Raw genomic sequence first — 19,737 nt, 5'->3', positions numbered from 1 at the left:
ACTGCTAAAGAGGTAATAAAGCCGTCTCTGCCCTGACACTCAGCTGTCACTACAACACTTGCTCGCTTAATCTTCACCTCACACAGGGACAACTGGCTTCTTCTGCCGGTACCACTCCACAGTGTACAGTGTCTCTGGAATGAGGCTGCCTCCACTAAGCTCATGAAGAGCAACTGTGGGGTGGTTTTTAAGTGGTATTTGTTTTTGGTTTTTTGAGACAAGGTCTCATTATGTAGCTCTGGCAGTACTGGAACTTACTATGTAAACTAGCCTGACCTTAAACTCACAAAAATCTGCCTGCCTCTGCCTCTCCAATGCTGGAACTAAAGTTCTGCACCACCATACCTGGCAAATTTAAGTGTACATCTGTTTGTTTCCTTTGTTTAATGTATGAGTCATGTATTTAAGCTGTTGGTAAGTGCTTAATGTTCATACAATGTTCAGTAAGTGAGTGTGCTGTTCTTTTTATAAGCACAGAACACTGTGCAGAGTATCAAAACCTAAACAGTCACCATCAAGCGCCTCTGTAGTAAATGTCACCAGGTAATACTGGCATTTAAATTCGCAGTAAATGTCACTAGCCAAATGTTAGCTTCCAAACTGTATTATTAGCCTGATCCTTGTTTTTTGTTCCCCTAATCATATTTTTTATTATTTCTGCCTGCATATATCATCTCACACATAAAGAAATTAAAAACTCATATAGTTTTACAACCAAATTCTGGCTGCTTCTAACAACCTTCGTCCTTCTTCTCTCAGTTACAGGTCAAAATCTGAAATTTACTTAAAATTCTCTCGCTTCCTTGGCTCTACTTCTAGTTGACTTATTTCTCAAAAACTGGGGTCTCCAACACCTCCCCCTCCCCATGTACTGCCCTCAACTGCTGCACCGTCCCGCTACCCACTGGGCTCCAGCTCTGTATGCTCTATTCCCTTTCATAAGCTAAACATCCCAAACGCTCTGCGACACATCCCACAATACAGAACTGCAAAAACCAGCAATGGCCATTTACTGCAAACTATCAAATGCCAATTTTTCTGAATCTCAATTTCTAATTAAATGAAATGTTCAGATTAAATCAGGTCTACATGACGTTGTGACCATCAGAATCATCTGAGAAATAATTTTGCAAAACACACACTGCCCAACTTCCAGCAAGGATGCAGAATGGTAAGTCAGTTTTTCTGCTGTTTTTTGAGGCAGGTCTCACTATGTAGCCCTAGCCCTGGCTGAGCTGGAAGTCACTATAGTTCAATGGAACTCAAGAGATCCAACTGAGTGCTGGGACTAAACGCGTGTACCGCCACATCTGGGAAGGAGATTTTTACTAGACGAAGTTTACACAAGTAGAATTGTGATGTGAACACCTAATTAAGAACCATGTAAAGATGCCAGCTAAAGGACTCACAGCTCTCAAGCTCCACTTTTCTGCCCACCTCACTTTCCCAAGGACAGAATCATGGAAGTGAGTCCAGGCAATCCCATTAGTCACCTGTGCTATATACCAAACTGCCTGGTTCTTCAGGATTCGTGCAAAATTTTCACATGTGTACTTATTTAGTGTGTAGCATTTGTTCATAGATAATTCAAATATTCTTCCTGAATATCTGTTTTTCAAGAGAAATGGCTGTTAGCCTTTATTTCCTTCCAAAATAAATTAGTCAGAAAACCAAATTTCTGGCCATCCTTTAAGAGCAGTTAATCTAAAAACAAGGATAGTGTTAAAGATGTAATGAATTCAGATGCAATCCTACTGTCCGACACTTAATGTGTCATATCTACGTACCTCACACTTCTACTTCTTTAACACCTAAAAGACGACAGGTTTCTTCAGTGTCAAATACATGGTCTTTCCTTACAAGCAGAATTTAACTCAAGTACAATTTTTTTCTTTTTAAGGAAAGAAAAGAAAGACCCTTTCAGGAGTAACTAATCTGGCCAGGGGTACAGATGCTGGAAACTAACCATCCGCTGCTGGGCAGTAGAGAACACACAGGAAGCACAGCAGACAGTGTGTCCCAGAGTCAAACAGTGGAAAAAAGAAAATATATTCCCTTGTTCAGAGTGCTCTTTATAAATTTAAGGTTAACAGTAATTAACTCAACTACTGACTTTTCAAAATCTAGGAATAATGAACAATTATTAATCTTTGGTTTCATAATTTTCCTAAAAAGCCAACAACAAAGTTGACTAAATTTTTTAAAAACACAGATATCAAGCTTTGAATGAATGGTACTAACTCTCGCAGGCTCACTGCTGCTATCAGAGTAGCTTCCTCAGTACCAACCATGCAAGGTTAAATCTTCTGTACATTTCATTCATCAACATTATGTACAAATTCATCTCTTTCTGTTAAGTATCCACACTTATTTAAGTCTAAGGGTAAAGGGCAACTTTTTCATTCACATATTACTTGTATATATGAGTCTGTGGGAGTCTGTTCTCTCCTTCTGCCACATGGTTTTGGGGATTGAATTCAGGTCATCGTTCATTTCCCAATAACTACCATCTTATATAATAGGTACTTTATGGCAGACTATTTTAGTAAATGACAACTGACCACTCATTACCCTGAGCTTGTTTTGCTAAGGTGAAAAGGCAAATTCAAAGGTGTTGGTCACAGGTGCTTGCATTTCTAAGCCACATGACACACCCAAACCATCTGAGAAGACCAAAGAGCAGGTAGCAAGACCAGGACAAAATTTTGAATAGCAAATAATTCATATGAAAATGAAAAGTCTAGTTTTAAAAATCAGGTGAAGCATATAAACCAATGTGTGCATTTAAAAAATTCAAGGAGGCATAAAGAAAGGAAGTGAGGAGAGATCCAATGAGAACAGTAAATTTATCAGACTATCACAAGAGTCTAGAAATAATGTCAACCAACACAATAATATTGCACTTAGGATACTATCCCATCCCAAACATCTCTACATCAAAGCATTCATCCAGTAATGGATGTCTTTCAAACTTGGAATCCAGCAAGTGGTGGATAACCAGAGTGTGGGAGTCGTGTGCAATGAAATTAGCCTAGATCCTGAGAAATCTGAAAGCAGTACTAACTGACCCATGACACACACCTATGCATCGACAACAAAGACCCTCCAAGCTAGAAAGCTTTTGCACTAGGTACCAGAGGTACTTGCTAAGGTCCACCTAACTACTGGACACTTAACTACTGGCATCCCTGCAGAGACAGCCTCTATTTTCCTTCAGAATCAGAAACTCAGAAGCCCTTACCAACAACCTATGCTCATCCCAGTATCTTTCTCAATTATTCACAAGTTAAGCAGAATCACAGAAAGAGAATTGGTCTTTTTTGTAACATAGACTGCCTGGAGAGTGGGAGAGGAATGCAGCACCTTAGGTTAAGGTGCTACTTCATGATGGTCCCTTGCTTCCAAAGCCTGCAACCTATCCTTAGTGCCTTTACCTCTCTCACTACCCTCTATACTCATGAATGAAAACAACACAATGAAGAGCCCTTTACGTCCCACAGGGTCTTGAGCAATCCTAGCTGCCTTTCAAGCTCCACCTTAAAAGACAAACACCAGAGGGCTGGAGAAAGTGGTTCAATGGCTAAGAGCACTAGCTACTCTTTTTTTTTTTTTTTTTTGATTTTTCGAGACAGGGTTTCTCTGTGGTTTTGGAGCCTGTCCTGGAACTAGCTCTTGTAGACCAGGCTGGTCTCGAACTCACAGAGATTCACCTGCCTCTGCCTCCCAAGTGCTGGGATTAAAGGCGTGCGCCACCACCGCCCGGCCCAGCACTAGCTACTCTTCCAAGGGTCCTGAGTTCAATTCCCAGCAACCACAAGGTGGCTCACAATCATCTATAATGAGATCTGGCACCCTCTTCTGGTGTACGGGCATACATGCAGACAGAAAACTGTATACATAATAAATCTAAAAAAAAAGGACAAAACACCAGGCCTTACTGATGCCAAGTGAAGATACCTAGAGAAGACTACTTACTACCACAACCTTAAACTTCAAAAATATGGAGGGTAGGGATAATGGTGTTAGATGAGAAATTTAAAATACACCTCAATTTGGCACATATCCCAACCAAAAAGTCTGAGACAAATCAGGCAGGGATGGCGCACGCCTTTAACCCTAGCACTCAGGAGGCAGAGGCAGGTGGATCTCTGGGAGTCTGAGGCCAGCCTGGTCCACAAGAACTAGTTCCAGGACAACTGGGCTACACAGAAACCCTGTCTCAAAGAAAGTCTGAGATAGACCTAATAAATGGTTTTAATGACTAAACTCATAGGGGAGTAAGAAAGTCTATGCATACCTACACTATATACAGATAAATGGTTTGACAATCGCACCTTCTCTATTTACTCAGCAAGAATAAAATATTTATAATTCATTCACTCAACTGCTTTTGGAGATAGGGTCTCAATATACAACCAAGCCAGTCTCAAACACAATTGTCCTACCACAACCTCCCAAGTGCCAGAATTACAGGCATGAACCACCATTCTCTCCCACTAAATCTCATCTTATTTCATGACAGGCAGCATGAAAAGTGTCTAAAGCAACAAACTGAAGCAGGAATAAAAGAATGGCACTATTAAGAAACTTGCATTGCCAGATGGTGGTGGCGCACACCTTTAATCCCAACACTCAGGAAGCAGAGAGAGGTAGATCTCTGTGAGTTCAAGGCCTCCTGGTCTACAGAGCAAAGTCCAGGACAGCTAGAGCTGTTACATAGAGAAACCCTGTCTTAAAAAACCATAAGAAAAAAAAAAGAAACTTGCACTAAGCCAGCAAGATAACTCAGTAATTGAAGACACTGTCCATACAAGCCTAAAGACCTGAGTTCAATCCCCAGAACCTAGATAAAGGTGGAAGGAAAGAACCATTCCACAAAGTTGTTTTCTGACCTCCATATGCACCCCGTGGCACACATACACCCATATATACCATACCTGTCTCTACCTCAATACACACATATTAATAATAAATTATTTTTTTAAAATATTTATTTATTATGTATACAATATTCTGTCTGTGTGTATGCCTGCTGGCCAGAAGAGGGCAACAGACCCCATTACAGATGGTTGTGAGCCACCATGTAGTTGCTGGGAATTGAACTCAGGACCTTTGGAAGAGCAGGCAATGCTCTTAACCTCTGATCCATCTCTCCAGCCCAATAATAAATGATTTTTATAAGTTAAGAAAAACTTTTCAAGAAACTGAACATAGTAGCTGCCATCAGAAATAGACATGCTGGAACCTTGCTGGGAAGCCACAACCAGGTTGAGATATAGATTAATAAAAATGGGTTAAATTAAGGTATAAGAGCTAACCAATAGAGCTAGAGCTAATGGGCCAAACAGTGATTTAATTAATACAGTTTCTGTGTGGTTATTTCTGGGCTGAGCAGCTGGGAATGAACAAGCAGGCTCCTACAACAGTAGCTCATACCTATACTGTATTACTGGCACAGGGGTAGAGCCAGGAGAATCAGTCGTGCTCTATGTCAAGTTCAAGGCCAAAAGAAGGGAAGGAGGAAAAAAGGAAGCAACTTATCAGGCCTGGTAGTGAATGCTTATAATCCTGGGACTCTGAAGGGAAAGTGGAAAGAAACAGTAAGAGGTCAAGGCGATCCCTGGCTATGTAGTAAATTTGGTACCAGTCTGAGCTACTTAAGATCCTGCCTAAAATCTAAAGTCAAAATATAAATAAATAAATAATATTGAAAGAAAAAATGAAACCCACTCAAACCAAACCAAGACATGATAGCTTATACTTATAATCTTAGTATTCAGGAGTTTGCCAAAGAACTGCCACAGGTTAAAAGCCAGCTTGAGTTACAGAGACTCAATCTCAAAATTAAGAAAAAGTAAACACACAAAGAAAAAGAAAGAAAAACACCAGATATACCACAAGTCTTCAACTCCAGCAGTCAAGGCAGAGGCAGGTATATCTCTGTGAGTTCAAGGCCATCCTAGTCAACATAGTAAGTTCTAAGCTGGCCAAGGCTACAGAGAAAGACCCTATCTCAAAAAGAAGAAGAAAGAAGAGAAAGAAAGAAGAAGAAATAATTCAGTCAAGCGTAGAGAATTGAGTTTCACTTTCAGGCTGTGTTCTGAAGAAAGAGCAGCAGCGTATATAAATCAGAACATAGCACTCAAGAAAATACTATTCACCTATGTGACAGAGGAAAGGGGAGTCAGAACTGACACTTGGCCCTCCCTAGGAGAACATCCTACAAAAAACTAAATAAATAAATAAAAAGCCTCAGGGTCAAGCTGCTGCTAGATCCTGATGATGACTGTTCCCAGTGATCTCAGCCCTACACTTCACAAGCACCCTTTTTCTTCATTCAAAAACTCCTGAGGACTACCAATCACCCCTGAGAATGCTGGAGTATACACTACCCAAAGCAGCAGAAAAGAAGAACACACAAATGGGGTTCTAGAAGTGTGTTTTAGATTTCTCAACACAGTGTATCTCACTCAGGTGTCCTGAATCATCCTTCAAGTTCAGACAGTATTCAAAAACAGACTCTGAGTTAAGGCACAGCTCAGTGGGGTCAAATGTGCATAGGATGAGCTACCTATACAGCCTAACAGTAATATACAGACCTGCATTTCAAAGCAGCACAACAAAATGCCTTTGTTTAGTCAGAACTAAGGTCTGTTAGAGAAAAATGAGTCCTTAGCCCACTATACTCAGAAAACAGATTTTGTTTTTTGTTTGTTTTGTAAATTTTCTTTCGGGTTTGGTTTTGCTGGTTTTTATTATTTTTTAACAAGATATGGGCAACTTGGTTAGATCCTATGTCAAGTTTAAGGGGGAGGGGCTGGGATGTGCTTAGCATATAAAAGGCCTAGTGTTTAATCAATTTCTAGTACCACCTTCCAAACAGCATGCACAAAAGAGAATGAAGAAGAAAGAAAAAACACTGACTTAAATATTCTTGTAAAAGTCAAGTCCACTATTTAGAATGGACACTAAAAAAAGCCCTGACCAGAGACTGATGATCAAAACACACGAGTGGGGAGGGCAAGGGCTACAGGAGTACAGAGAGGGCACAGTTCTTCTCGTCCTGTGGCTTAGCTCAGCCAGGGGACTGGAAAGTCCCAGAGGACCAAAACTAAAAGAAATTAACTCAAGATCTGGAAAAATGTCATTTTACTGGCTCTCATCTGTAGAGAGAGGAAGTCAAACACTAGTCCTTCAACTCGGAGGCAAATACTGTAAAAGACAGGACCAAGGAGGTAGACTAAAGGGTACTCTTGTAAAAAGAAGGCTGTGAACCCAGCAATCAGGAAAATCTGTTGATGCTCTCAAGTTTGAGATGCTCTTCAGAACAGAAATCCATACAAACATCTACAACATAAATCCCCCACCTCAAGAGAAAGGTAAAGGTAAGACTGTGGGGTATAATACGACCTACTTGTGTTGTATTTATGTTTAAATTTCTCCAAACCATCAAAATGATCTTTACGTATTCACTCCACCCACTCTCACTATCACCGTCTCCAGCAGGAGTGCCACCTGATCACACTGGCACTGGGCTAGGAGAGGTGCTTGTCTCCTGTATTGCCCTACTTACCGAAGGGGTAGTGTGCATGCCACCATGCACAAGAAGAGGTCAGAGGACAACTTTAAAAAATTGGTTTTCTTCTACCACATGAATCCAGGAAATTGAATTCAGATCATCAGACTTGGCAACAGGCAGTTTTAACCAATAAGCCATCTCACTGGCCCTATGGAAGCTGCTTACTGTGAAGCCCAAAATGGACACTATAACAAGCATGGAAGTAAAATCAGAGACCACTAGGCTGTACATTGTAAATGGAACACAGTCATTAGGTACGAGGTTATGTTGTTGTTGTTCTGGCTTAAGACTGGTGCTTTGGAGACGTGATCTTACCAGGTAGCTCAGGTTGGCCTTGAACTCAATCTTTCTGCTTGAGTATTGAGATACCAGGCAGACAATACCACCCTTTGTTTGCTTGTTTAAAAACCCTGTACTAATGACAGAGTAGCTTCCTATCCCCTTTTTGTTTTAAAAGTCTTCAGTAAAGATGCGTGCTTTAATTCATCCATTCAAATTAAAAAATGTTTTATAATAACAAAATTTCATTCTCTGTAAGTTTCAGACACATTAACAGATGTTCCAAATATGGCAACATGTAGAAGATTTATCTTAAAATCCCCTCCAACAAAAAACAGAGCATGTACTCCTCAAAGCTTCAACAGAAATTTTGAAGATCACTGACCTGGTCCTCCTCTTCATCCTCATCCTCAGCCAGTCGCTGCCTGCCCACTTCATAAAGCCTACAGACCGTATCCATGTTCAGGGCATCCATACTGCCTTGATTCTGGAATGGAAAAACCGTCCTAAAATAAGCAATGAGTCAGAGAGCCACTATCCATACCTCAGCTGACAGGTGCCCTTTTCCTTGACCTTGTAATATCAAAGCTTCCAATGTCTACAATTATTTGGAGGACTCCGAAAATGGTAAACCTAGGACAAGAGATGGGATGGGAAAGCTGAGGCAGTGGTAGCTGTGAGCCACTACCCTAAAACAGGTTTATCTTACTCTGTGAGACACAAAGATTACTCTAAGAAAGGAAGGACAGTTTGAGTCCAGAAGTTAGGAATTTATAAAGGTTTTTTTTTTCACTGTTTCTCTTAGATGGTACATCTCCCAAGTCCTATTAATTGAGTACATTATTGGTAATATACCATCAAGAATATTACTTTCCTTAGGATGCATCTGAGGTCAAATAAGATATTTGAATATAACTTGGAAATTATCTTAAATACCAGAACAATAAAAAAGAGTCTCTGTGAGCCTCCCTTACCTCAATAACAGCAAGATAGCAATCTTTGGTGTCCGTACACAAGTCAAATATATTCCGTTTCACATCAATAGTTGCTGAAAAATAGAATGAGACTGAAACTTAAGTTACTGCTATGGCCTAAAAAAACTTTTTGTTCCCAGGAATTAATTAAAGGCTAATATTTAGGACTAAGTAGATGGCTCAGTGGAGTGCATCCTTGCAGAGGACCCAAATTCAAACCTCAGCATCCGTGTTAGATGGTTCACAACCACCCATAACTAACTCCAGGGGATCTGATGACTCTGGCCACTATGGGCACCTGCACTCACATGTATATACCTGCACATAGACAGACAGACAGACACACACACACACAAATAAATATTTAAAGGTCAATATTCATAGATATTTCTATGATTTTTGTACTTGCCAATAAGAAGCCATCCTGGAAAATGAATGATCTTAAGGAAAGATACCAAGACAGGAAGGAAACAATGATCAAATGTCTGCCCTTTCAAGCTTACCTATAGGCTTATAATCAGTTGCATTAAATGTTCGGAAGGACGACCCAAAAGGGCTTTTCATCCTCTCTTCCAGTAAGTCATCTTCATCATCTGCCTGCAACATTGCTGATTGAGGGGAGGGAGAATAAACAAACATTAAGAATCAGAGACACTACTGAACCACAAGTGCAGAAAATTACAAAGATCAACCAAAAATTTAGTGAGTATAATTGCAAAGAAACTTATTCTCCATCTACTTAGTTCTTCTCCAGCTATCCTCATTCCATATCTAACCCACTGCAGCAAACAATACTCTCAATCCCTCAGTAAGTATTGAGGCTGAAGTTTTATAATGTCCCAAGAAAACAAATATAATGGCTTTTAATTTAACATTATGGAAATTTCTGCATATTTCTTTTTGTTGTTGTTGTTGTTGTTTTTCAAGACAGGGTTTCTCTGTGAAGTCCTGGCTATCCTGAAACTCACTTTGTAGACCAAGCTGGCCTGGAACTCAGAAATCCGCCTGCTTCTACCTCCTGAGTGCTGGGATTAAAGATGTGGGCCACCATGCAGGGCTCACATATTTCTTTCTATACAAATTTATTATCTTCAAAATTAGTTGCCTTTTATCCTAATCAACAAATTTTTTATCTTCTCTTTTGTGACCATTTGTTCTATTTCTTTTAACTTTTAATTTTCAATTGATTTTCAAAAGTGAAAAGTATTTCTAAAATTATACCAAATTATGTGAGAGTATACAATATGAGAAAGAGGATGAAGTAAAAGGCTTATTACCTCCATACATCACTGTCCCAGTATGGTTAAACACCACACGACATTGATCCAGAGCAGGAACAGTGTGTAAAAGATGGAAAGTTCGAAGGTCCCACTAGGAGGAGTCTGGTTAAGGGAAACTATTTTATACAAAATTTGAGAGATCTTGTATTACTAGAATAGGACTGCACCATGCTTAGCAAGCACTCTGCCAGCTAAGCTGCACCCTAGTCCAAAGGCTCTTCTCTAACGTGATGCATTCTCTCAAGTATCACTTCTTCCAGTTAAATGTGAAGTACTGAGACTTCAATGCCAACACATATTTCTGACTGATATTCCTGCAAATAATCCCATATACATAAACAAATAATTCCATATATATAAACTACATGAACTCCCTTCCTCCCAAAAGTAACAGTTCGTTCACCCCTTCTAGCAACTGATTTCTGTAAAGTAGCCCAAAATAGTTCTGTATAACAAATCAGGTGATAAATGGAAAGATATACAATCTCTTGTAAGGATACAATCTCTGTATTGATGATGACCTCCAGCCCATTTGGATGGAAAACACCACTGATATTCATGTTGAACTTGTCAAACTTGTGGATGGCCTGTGCAGAACGGACATCCCAGAGGACGCCATCATTTAAGACAAGATCATCTGTAGGATTAAAGGTGGCACAATTCCTCTTGTAGTTGTTGGCAAGATCTGGGTTAAACAGAGTCAACAGCTTGTTGCCAGTCTGAATATCATAAATCTTTAGAGAAGAAGGGGCGGGAAGAGAAAAATCAGACCAATCTACGCAGTGACAGGTTTAAAGAGAGACTGTGAAGTGCCTCTCCATGCTCCCACACCCAATTACAAAGGCCCTGACACTGTTGGACTGAAATGCTCGAAAGCACACCAGCTGTCATCTGAGCTTCGAAAAATCCCTTTCCCACAAGAAAATGAAAAGTCAACCAAATTAAGGATGTAAGATAACAAAAAAACTTTTTCTTCAGTTTTGAAGAAACAGAAAATGTTTCCAAAGTTAAACTTGAGAAGTTATCATCAAAGATCAATGACTAACCAAAAATACTACCCAAAGTTAGATACTTCAAGTTTTTTGGTTTTTTCTTAAAATTTCAGAGTATATTTTAGCTCCATCACACCAAAAAGTTCTAAAGTCTACAATTTGCAACCAATGCACAGATGAGATCTTTTCCAATCAACTAAGACATTGTAGTATTTTTTAAGTGAACTGTTCAATACTTTTCGCATACTGAATATACCCATTCAGAAGCAGAAATCACATATACATGCACATATACAGAAATATACATACATCCCACATACCCCTCAAACACTAAAGTTACTTGTTTTCTACAAGTTTCCCTGTTGGTCCCTTCCAGCACCTTCCCACAATAGTAAACACACCCCAATTCCTCTTCCATTGATTAATTCTGCCTGGCTTTGACCCTTATACAACTTACAGAACATAGAATATACTTCCTGACTGTAGTTGATGTGTTCTGTCTTTTTATTCATTTTTACTTTATTACTACTGTTTTTTGAGGGAGGGTCTCATTATAGAGCCCTAGCTAGCCTGGAACATCTCTCTCTCTCTCTCTCTCTCTCTCTCTCTCTCTCTAGCCTGGAACATCTCTCTCTCTCTCTCTCTCTCTCTCTCTCTCTCTCTCTCTCTCACACACACACACACACACTCTCACACTCACACACACACACTCTCACACACACACACACTCTCACACTCACACACACACACATATTGAGCTCTACATTTTTCTCTGCTTCCCTCCCTGCCTCAATTTACTCAGGAGATCTTGATCAATTTACTCCCATGCTCCCAATTTACTCAGGAGATCTTGTCTTTTTCTATTTCCCAACATTGTAATATTTCCAGTTTTAAAAAGATAGATCTTCCTCAGCCTGTGGTGGTGGCACACACCTTTAGGAGGCAGAGACAGGTTGATCTCTGTGAGTTCAAGGCAGCCTGATCTATAGAGTGAGTTCCAGGACAGACTCCAAAGCTACGGAGAAACCCTGTCTCAAAAAAAAAAAAACGAAAAAACAAACAAAAAGATCCCTCTCTGACACCATTAGCAAGCCCAGATCATGGACAAGATATCCATCCTGCTCTCTTCAAAATCAGGAAAGTTGGAGGAAAGATTCTTGGCTTTAAACATTAGTAAGACATAACCCAAATGCATTACATGAATCCTGACTAGGTCCTGGTTTAAAAACAAAAACCCATGTAAAGCAAAAGATAACCAGGCTATAATTCACAGCCCAAGAAGAGCTAGGTAATAAAGAGGACCCTAAGAGGGACACATGAATATCCCTGGGAAGGGGAAATAGATGAGAGCTCCTGGGTAATTGGGTGTTGGGGAAAACTGGGGTGGGGAGGGGGAGAGGAGAGAGAGGAAAATGAGGGATCAGGTTAGTCAAGTGGGGAGCGGGGTGGAGGGGAGAGTAATGAAAGAGATATCTTGATAGAGGGGGCCATATTGGGGTTAGGGAGAAAACTAGTGCCAGGAAAACTCCCAGGAATCTACCCCCAGCTAAGACTCCTAGCAATAGTGGAGAGGGTACCTGAACAGACTTTCTCCTATAATCTGACTGGAGACTACCCTAATTGTCAACAGAGAGCATTCATTCAGAAACTGATGGAAGCAGATGCAGAGATTCATAGCCAAGACTGGACCTAGGTCCTGGAGTACAGCTGACAAGAGGGAGGAAGGATTAAGGATTATATGAGTAAGGGAGGCGGGGTGTCAAGATCACAACAGAGAAACCCAGAGACAGCTGACCCAAACTGGGGGAAGCTGATAAGACTCTAGACCGGCAGTTAGGGAGCCTGCATGGGACTGACTTAGGCCCTCTGCATGTGGATGACAGTTGGGTAACTTGGTCTGTTTGTATGACCCTTAGCAGTGGGATCTGACCCTGGGGCATGAGCTGTCTTTTTGGAACCTATTCTCCATGCAGAGATGCCTCGCCCAGCCTTGATGCAGGGGGAGGAGCTTGGTTCTGCCTCACCGTAATATGGCATGCTTTGTTGACTACTATGGGAGGCCTGCCCTTTTCTGAACAGAGGAGGAATGAATGGGAGGATAGATGGGAGATGGAAGGAGGGAATGGGAAGAGAGGCAGTAGGGGAAACTGCGGTTGGTATGTAAAATAAATGAAAAAAATTAATAAAAAACCTGCTTACTCCAAAATTAAAAAAATAAACAAATACAAAACCCCTGTGAAAACAAGTTCATCAAGGACAATTAAGAAAACTGAGTGTGAACCGAATAGTAGCTATGTGGGAATTATTTTAAAATTTATTATACAACAAAGCATCTTTATTGTGAGAAGATAAATATAAAAGATAAAAATTTCATAATGTGTCTATAACCCCCTTTCAAATGATTTTTTAAAAAGTAATTTACATGGAAAATACTGCAAAATATTAAAATGACGAATCCAGGTAACGAACGTATGTTTTTTTCTTTTTTACAATTTTCCATATACTTTTATGTTTCCAAAGGGAGAAATCCTCTGTGATTTACTGCCTTATAACCTCCCCAATCTCCTAGTTCTCCAATTACCTGCATGACAGTCACACTTCCTTTAGGGTTCTACTTAAACACTATCCTGTCCTGCTCTGTAACTCTTAACTACCTAACACATTTATTTTATTTATTGTCTCTGCAACAAGGCTCCCTAAAGTCAGAGGTTATATTTCATCTAACACAAGGTAAGAAATCAATAAACATCTGTTCTTAGCTGGGTGTGGTTAGCCGACACCTATAAACCTACAACTCAGTAGGCTGAGGCAGAAGGATTCTAAATTCAAGACTAGGAAAGTCTACATAAAGAAATGCTCTATTGAGAAAAAGGAAAAAAAAGGAAGAAAGAAAGAGAGGGAGGGAGGAGAAAAAAGGACAGACTGCTATACTAAAAAAATCTTTTCAAGCTTCCAGATTCATACTCAATCCTTTCACATTTTCCCCATGTAGCTCACTATTTAGGACACAGTCTCACTAGTCAGTACTAGCCTTGAACTCCTTTTTTTCTCCCAAGACAGGGTTTCTCTGTGTGGCCCTGGCTGTCCTGTTAACTCAAGTTGTAGACCATGCTGGCCTTGAATTCACAGAGATCTTCCTGGCTGCCTCCTGAGTAATTAAAGGTATGGCCACCACTGCTTGCCCTTGCACTTGAACTCTTCATTCTCTTGCCTCTGAAGTGAGAAAGCACAGGTATTCACAACCATGTCTGGCTCTTTGCATAATTTACAACTACTTCATTTACTTCTGGATTCTAACTGGAGGGTCTGTTTTGGTGTTTTGGTTCTTTGGTATTTTGTTGTTTGGAATTCTACAGACTGATTCTAGATCACGTTAGGCAAGAGTTATCAGTACAATCCAAACACAACTCCCAGCCCTTTAAATTTTATTTTGAGAGGCTCACTAATTGTTCAGGCCAGCTCTGAATCTGCAATCTCTGTGTCTTGGTCTCTAGAATAACTGGGACTACAGACATTGACTACCACACCCACATAACTGAGTGATTTCTAGCTGCCAACAGGACACACATTCCCACATTACCTCCAGAAGATTTCAGTGTGAACAAATGAGTAAAATCAGCTTGGTAGAAATAGGTTCTTAAATACTTACATGGGCAATGTCTCCTTTTGTGCCTATCACCCGATCCTGAGAGTGCTTACTGAACTCAACATAATGATCTTCTGTGAAGGAATGCCTACAAACAACAGAATTACTGAGGTAAGACTGTCAGGACATATTCCAGTCACCTGAAAGAACAGGAAATTCTCAGCCTCTTACAAATCACACTTACCTAATTTTCCTTGGTTTCCAAAGAAGAAATAATTGTATACATTGATTAAAAAGAAAAATTCCTCTATAAGTCCACTGAACAGATCCCAAATAATGAGAATTTGTTGGTTAGAGAAATGGCTAATACAGGATATATGCTTTTGAAATATTGCAGAAATCAATACAATTGTCATGTGAACCTAGTACATAAACGTCCATTTTGGGTAAGTAAACAGTCCACTGTTTAATGGGAATATAAAGATATCATAAGATTAGTTATAAACTAAGACAAATTCTTATTAAATGTGAGTCTCAAATGAGAAAGAAAAAAGTACCAACAGTTTGACATTATTACTCTTTTCCCCAAAAGGCTTGTAATTTAATATCTGATCAAGGGAAACAAAGTGGCTAAATAAGACACAAAATACAAGATACTATGCTGTAAAAGCGAATAAATACATACTTCATATCAAATACTGACTTCATCCCCCAAAGTGCAGACAAAGGTTGGCTCCAAGTTGCAGACGTCAGAAGTAAGGAACCATCCTAAAAGAGGACAAAATTAGAAATCACTAGGTCTTAATTACATGTGCCTTCAGCAGACTAGAAAAAAAAATATATTTATTCCCAGGGGCCTAAAGATGGTTCTTTTTTATGGTTTATTTATTGTGCATGTGTGTATGATATGTAGGTATGGTGGCACATGTGACATACATGTAGAAGTCAGAGGACAACTTTGTAGAGTTGCTTTCTCCTTCTACCTTTACATGGGTTCCAAGGAACAAACAGGTAGTCAGAATTTGCATGGTGAGCACTTTTACCCACTAACCTATCTTTCTGCCCTGGGTTTTTTTATTGTTTGTTTTTCTTTTGTTGAAATAGGGTCTATGTACTTGGAATGGCCTAGAACTTACTCTGTAACCCAAGTTAAGCTCTGAACTCATGATCATCCTGCCTCAGTTTTCCCATGACCACTACACACAGCTAAAACTCTCCTATCAATAGCTGGTCAAATATCTAAGAATCTGAGATATGAGTCAGTATTAACTAGACTTTCTAGTTAATGGCTCATTTCAAATAAAGTCCAATAAAAGATAAGACTCCTTAGTCAGACAGTGGTAGCGCACACCTTTATTCCCAGCACTTGGGAGGCAGAGGCAAGCAATGTCTGTGAGGTCAAGGGCAGTCGGGTCTACAGAGCGAGTTCCAGGACAGGCACCAAAGCTACAGAGAAACCCTGTCTGGAGGGGCAGGGAGGAGGAGGACACTCCTTTAACTCTGGTGCCCCAATCCATATCAAATTGAAAGCAAACAAAAAGGAACCCTCACCCTGGAAGGTTCAAGGTGTGTGATGGCTGAGTTGTGACAGTTATAGCTGGCCTCTTCCTGTCCACTAAATACATTGTAGAGCTTCAGCTGCCCTGTACAGGTACCAAGCATCAGAAATCGCTCCCGAGCGGAGAATGCACAGCAGGTAAAGCCACTTTCATCTTCATTAGCTTCCCGGAACACTGAAATAGGACGAAATCTAAGCAGAAACAGAAAGAGTGCATAAATCAGAACAAAGAATATCCAGGAACTCTGCAAACACAAACTGTGTTAGACAGTATGAGAGAAGAGTATTGTTTCAAAATGTGAAGTCTTATTAACAAAAAAACATTATAGTGTGACCTTCAATAGTTAAAATTTTCAATGAAAAAAGTCCCATGATGCGTACATAAGATTTGTAAAGAAGCAGACAGAAGACAACCTGGCCAGCACAAAAGGCAAGTCTGAGTACCGGCTAGAAACAGTGAGTTAAGCAGCAAACATACTGGTTGTGATGACAGCAAAGAAATCAAAATACTGCCAAGAAATCTAAAACAAATCCATAATTGACTTAATTATTTCACAAAACACATTTAAAATGACATTCAGTGATAATTCAGGCCAACAAATAATTTTAACTAATCACTCAGTGATGATACTGACCAAACACTGATTTAAATAAAAGAATCATTCCAAGGACCATGGGGGAACCTCTCCTTACCTGCTAAAGATAAGGTGCCTATCAAAGCATCCGCCATCTACCCCTCCATACTTTGGAAATGATGCCCTGCGGTTTAGCCTTGAGGTAAAGTTTATTGGCGCTTGTCGCCTCTGTTTTGGCTCAGGACACTGGTGAGGAGTAAAGAGAGAAAAGGGTGGACAGGTGGCAACGGGGTTCTTGCAGCGAGCATGTTGCTCTCTAAGATACTCTGTGATGATACTGTCCAGCGTAGGTGGGGAAGGAAGATGTCTATCCAATTGTTTTTTTATGGCGGGGCTCTGACTGTATGCACCATGGTCCGACTTCTGCCGCAACACTCGAATTTTCCTGCCATTGCACGGTGATGGCCTCTCTCTGATAAAACTGATCCTACCAATCAAAGGGGAGTTGCCTGCATATGATGGTCCAGGCAAAGCCAATGAACCCTGGGGGGGGCGTGGTGGAGGATGGGCAGGGGGGGCAGAAGGGGCGGAAGCACCCACAGCAGCATGGCCGCCCAGTCGACTTGCAATGCCATTGGCAATCCGAGGGGTCCGGGGAAGAGAGACAGGAGAAGCAGCAGCAGTTACTGGGGTGAAGGCAGAAGAATGTGAGGCAGCAGTCATGGGCAAGTCAGCCTCTCTCGTGAGCACAGTCGCTGTCTCTCCAAGCCCTTTAGAAATGAGATGGTTTCGTATCAACAGGAGCAGCTCTTTCTCAGGGAAGGAGATCCTTGACTGGGCAACAACATCTGCTTTCTGTAGTCGTGCCAGGGACACATCAGTGCCAATGAGAAGAGGCTTTCCTGATACTCGCTCGATGAGCTCAGCAGCATATTTGCAGAACTTGACATGGTCACTCCGCTTGTCCTGCAGCACTGGCTCCTTCATCAGCTGTTGAATCTGGCAGCTACTAAAAAGGGGCAATTTGCTGATAATCTGTCGAACAGTGCTACTTCGAGACAAGCCCACCAGGGCCTTACAGGCCAGGGCCCGGATCTGGTCTGCATCTGTGATGGGCATCTTGATGGACAATAGGGACAGAAGCACCTTGATGCCATTGTTGGACTGAACCACATTCCACATCTTGGCCAGGGTATGTTCACTGCTCTTGGGGGTCTGAGACAGTTTTCTCCGAGGCGTTCCAGAAATAAATTTACCAATACTGGATATTCGGTTATCTGGGCCACATACACAATTGATGATAATTTGAAGTGCTGACTTCTGAATTTCAGCATCATGGATAAAGAACTCACCCTCAGCCACTCCTAAAATAATGCTGATACCTATAACATAAAAAAAAACTTATTATTCTTCATAAAACTTATTGCTAGAAGAACTAAAATGGCATATCATTGGGGCACTTTACATATTCATCTTTATTATGAACTATTAACAGCAGTCAAGTTTTGGAATCAGTCTAAGTGTCCCTCAACAGACAAATGGACAAAGAAGACATGGTATTATGCACAATATAATCTTACTCAGTCATAAAAAAGAATGAAATTATGTCATATAGCAGAAAATAGACAGGGATGGCAAGATGACATTGGGTAAAGGCTTGGCATCAAGCCTGCTGACCAGACTTTGATCCTCAGAACTCCATTTGCAGGAGAAAATTTATTACAGCAAGTTGCCCTCTAACCTCCACTGGACATATACATTGTGTGCATGAACACATACAAAACATTAATAGAAAAAAAGAAAATGGTAGAGCTTAAGATCATATTAAATACACTAGCCCATAAGCAGAATGTAGAATTAAAATTTTTTTTTAGTTTTTTTTAATATTTATTATTAAATATTAATATTCTGTCTGTGTGTGTGTCTGCAGACAAGAAGAGGGTACCAAACCTCATTACAGATGGTTGTGAGCCACCATGTTGTTGCTGGGAATTGAACTCAGGACCTTTGGAAGAGCAGGCAATGCTCTTAACCACTGAGCCATCTCTCCAGCCCTAGAATTAATAAAGAAATCCGCACGTGCTAGGATGCCAATATTCAGAAGGCTGAGGCAGGAAGATACAAAACAAAGTCAAGGCAAGCCTGGAGTACACAGTAAATTCCAGGCCAGGCTGGGCTACAGAGTGAGAATCTGTCTCAAAAACAAACCACCACCAAAAAAAGGCAAGGGACTAGAACAGGCCTAAGAAAGAGAATAGAGATGACTGTTTTCTTTTGTTTTCCTACTGGTTGTCTTCTGGGTTTGTTTTCTTTGAGGCAGTCTCTCTCTCTCTTCCTAGCCCAGGCTATTCTGGAACTCACTACATAGACCACATTACCCTCAAACTAAAAGACTGACCCGCTTCTGTCTCCCAAGTGCTCTGACAGTGTACCTACCCAATCATGCCCAGAGAAGGAAGAGGTCTTAAAAAGGGAGCAGATGAGGGTGATAGGAGCAAGAAAAAAAAATTTTGTCCCACATGGAGAATCTAAATTTAACTATGTGTAAGTGTGACATGAAAGAAGAACAGGGAACAGGAAGATTGGAAGTAGGAAAGTGGAAGGCATATATAAGAAAGGGACTACAATATACAATATAAAACACCATGAAGAAATCCATTCTATAGAGCTTTAAGAGCCAAGAAGATGACTCAGAGGGTAAGAAGGCTGCTGTATAAGCCTGATGATCTGAATTTGATCCCCAGAACCCATGTTAAAAAAAAAAAAACAAAAAAAAAAAACTGAATGTTACCAAGTGGTGGGGACACATGCCTGTAATCCCAGAACTTGGGAGGCAGACTCAGGTAGATTTCAGTGAGCTGGAGGCAAGCCTGAACTACAAAGTGAGTTCCAGGGCAGCTGGGCTGCTACACAG

The 19,737-nt window shown here is 40.5% G+C and overlaps 1 protein-coding gene across 2 annotated transcripts in view; it reads right to left on the bottom strand.

The window, feature by feature from the left end:
- Dcaf1 (DDB1 and CUL4 associated factor 1) overlaps positions 1–19,737 on the bottom strand; it is a 68,533-nt gene that overhangs the window by 7,837 nt on the left and 40,959 nt on the right. For both annotated transcript variants that reach the window (XM_057768710.1, XM_057768711.1), the window contains exons 14-22: positions 16,942–18,205; positions 16,242–16,440; positions 15,376–15,458; positions 14,754–14,838; positions 10,613–10,846; positions 10,110–10,203; positions 9,336–9,440; positions 8,833–8,906; positions 8,244–8,345 (exon numbers count right to left, since the gene is read on the bottom strand). In XM_057768710.1, the coding sequence (XP_057624693.1) occupies positions 8,244–8,345; positions 8,833–8,906; positions 9,336–9,440; positions 10,110–10,203; positions 10,613–10,846; positions 14,754–14,838; positions 15,376–15,458; positions 16,242–16,440; positions 16,942–18,205 (2,240 nt within the window). The remainder of the gene's footprint in view (positions 1–8,243; positions 8,346–8,832; positions 8,907–9,335; positions 9,441–10,109; positions 10,204–10,612; positions 10,847–14,753; positions 14,839–15,375; positions 15,459–16,241; positions 16,441–16,941; positions 18,206–19,737) is intronic.

The sequence above is a fragment of the Chionomys nivalis genome, chromosome 4 (assembly GCF_950005125.1).
Source record: "Chionomys nivalis chromosome 4, mChiNiv1.1, whole genome shotgun sequence".
Classification (NCBI taxonomy): Eukaryota; Metazoa; Chordata; class Mammalia; order Rodentia; family Cricetidae; genus Chionomys; species Chionomys nivalis.
The sequence above is the reverse complement of the archived record's forward strand: the minus strand, read 5'-3'. Positions and strand labels throughout refer to the sequence as shown.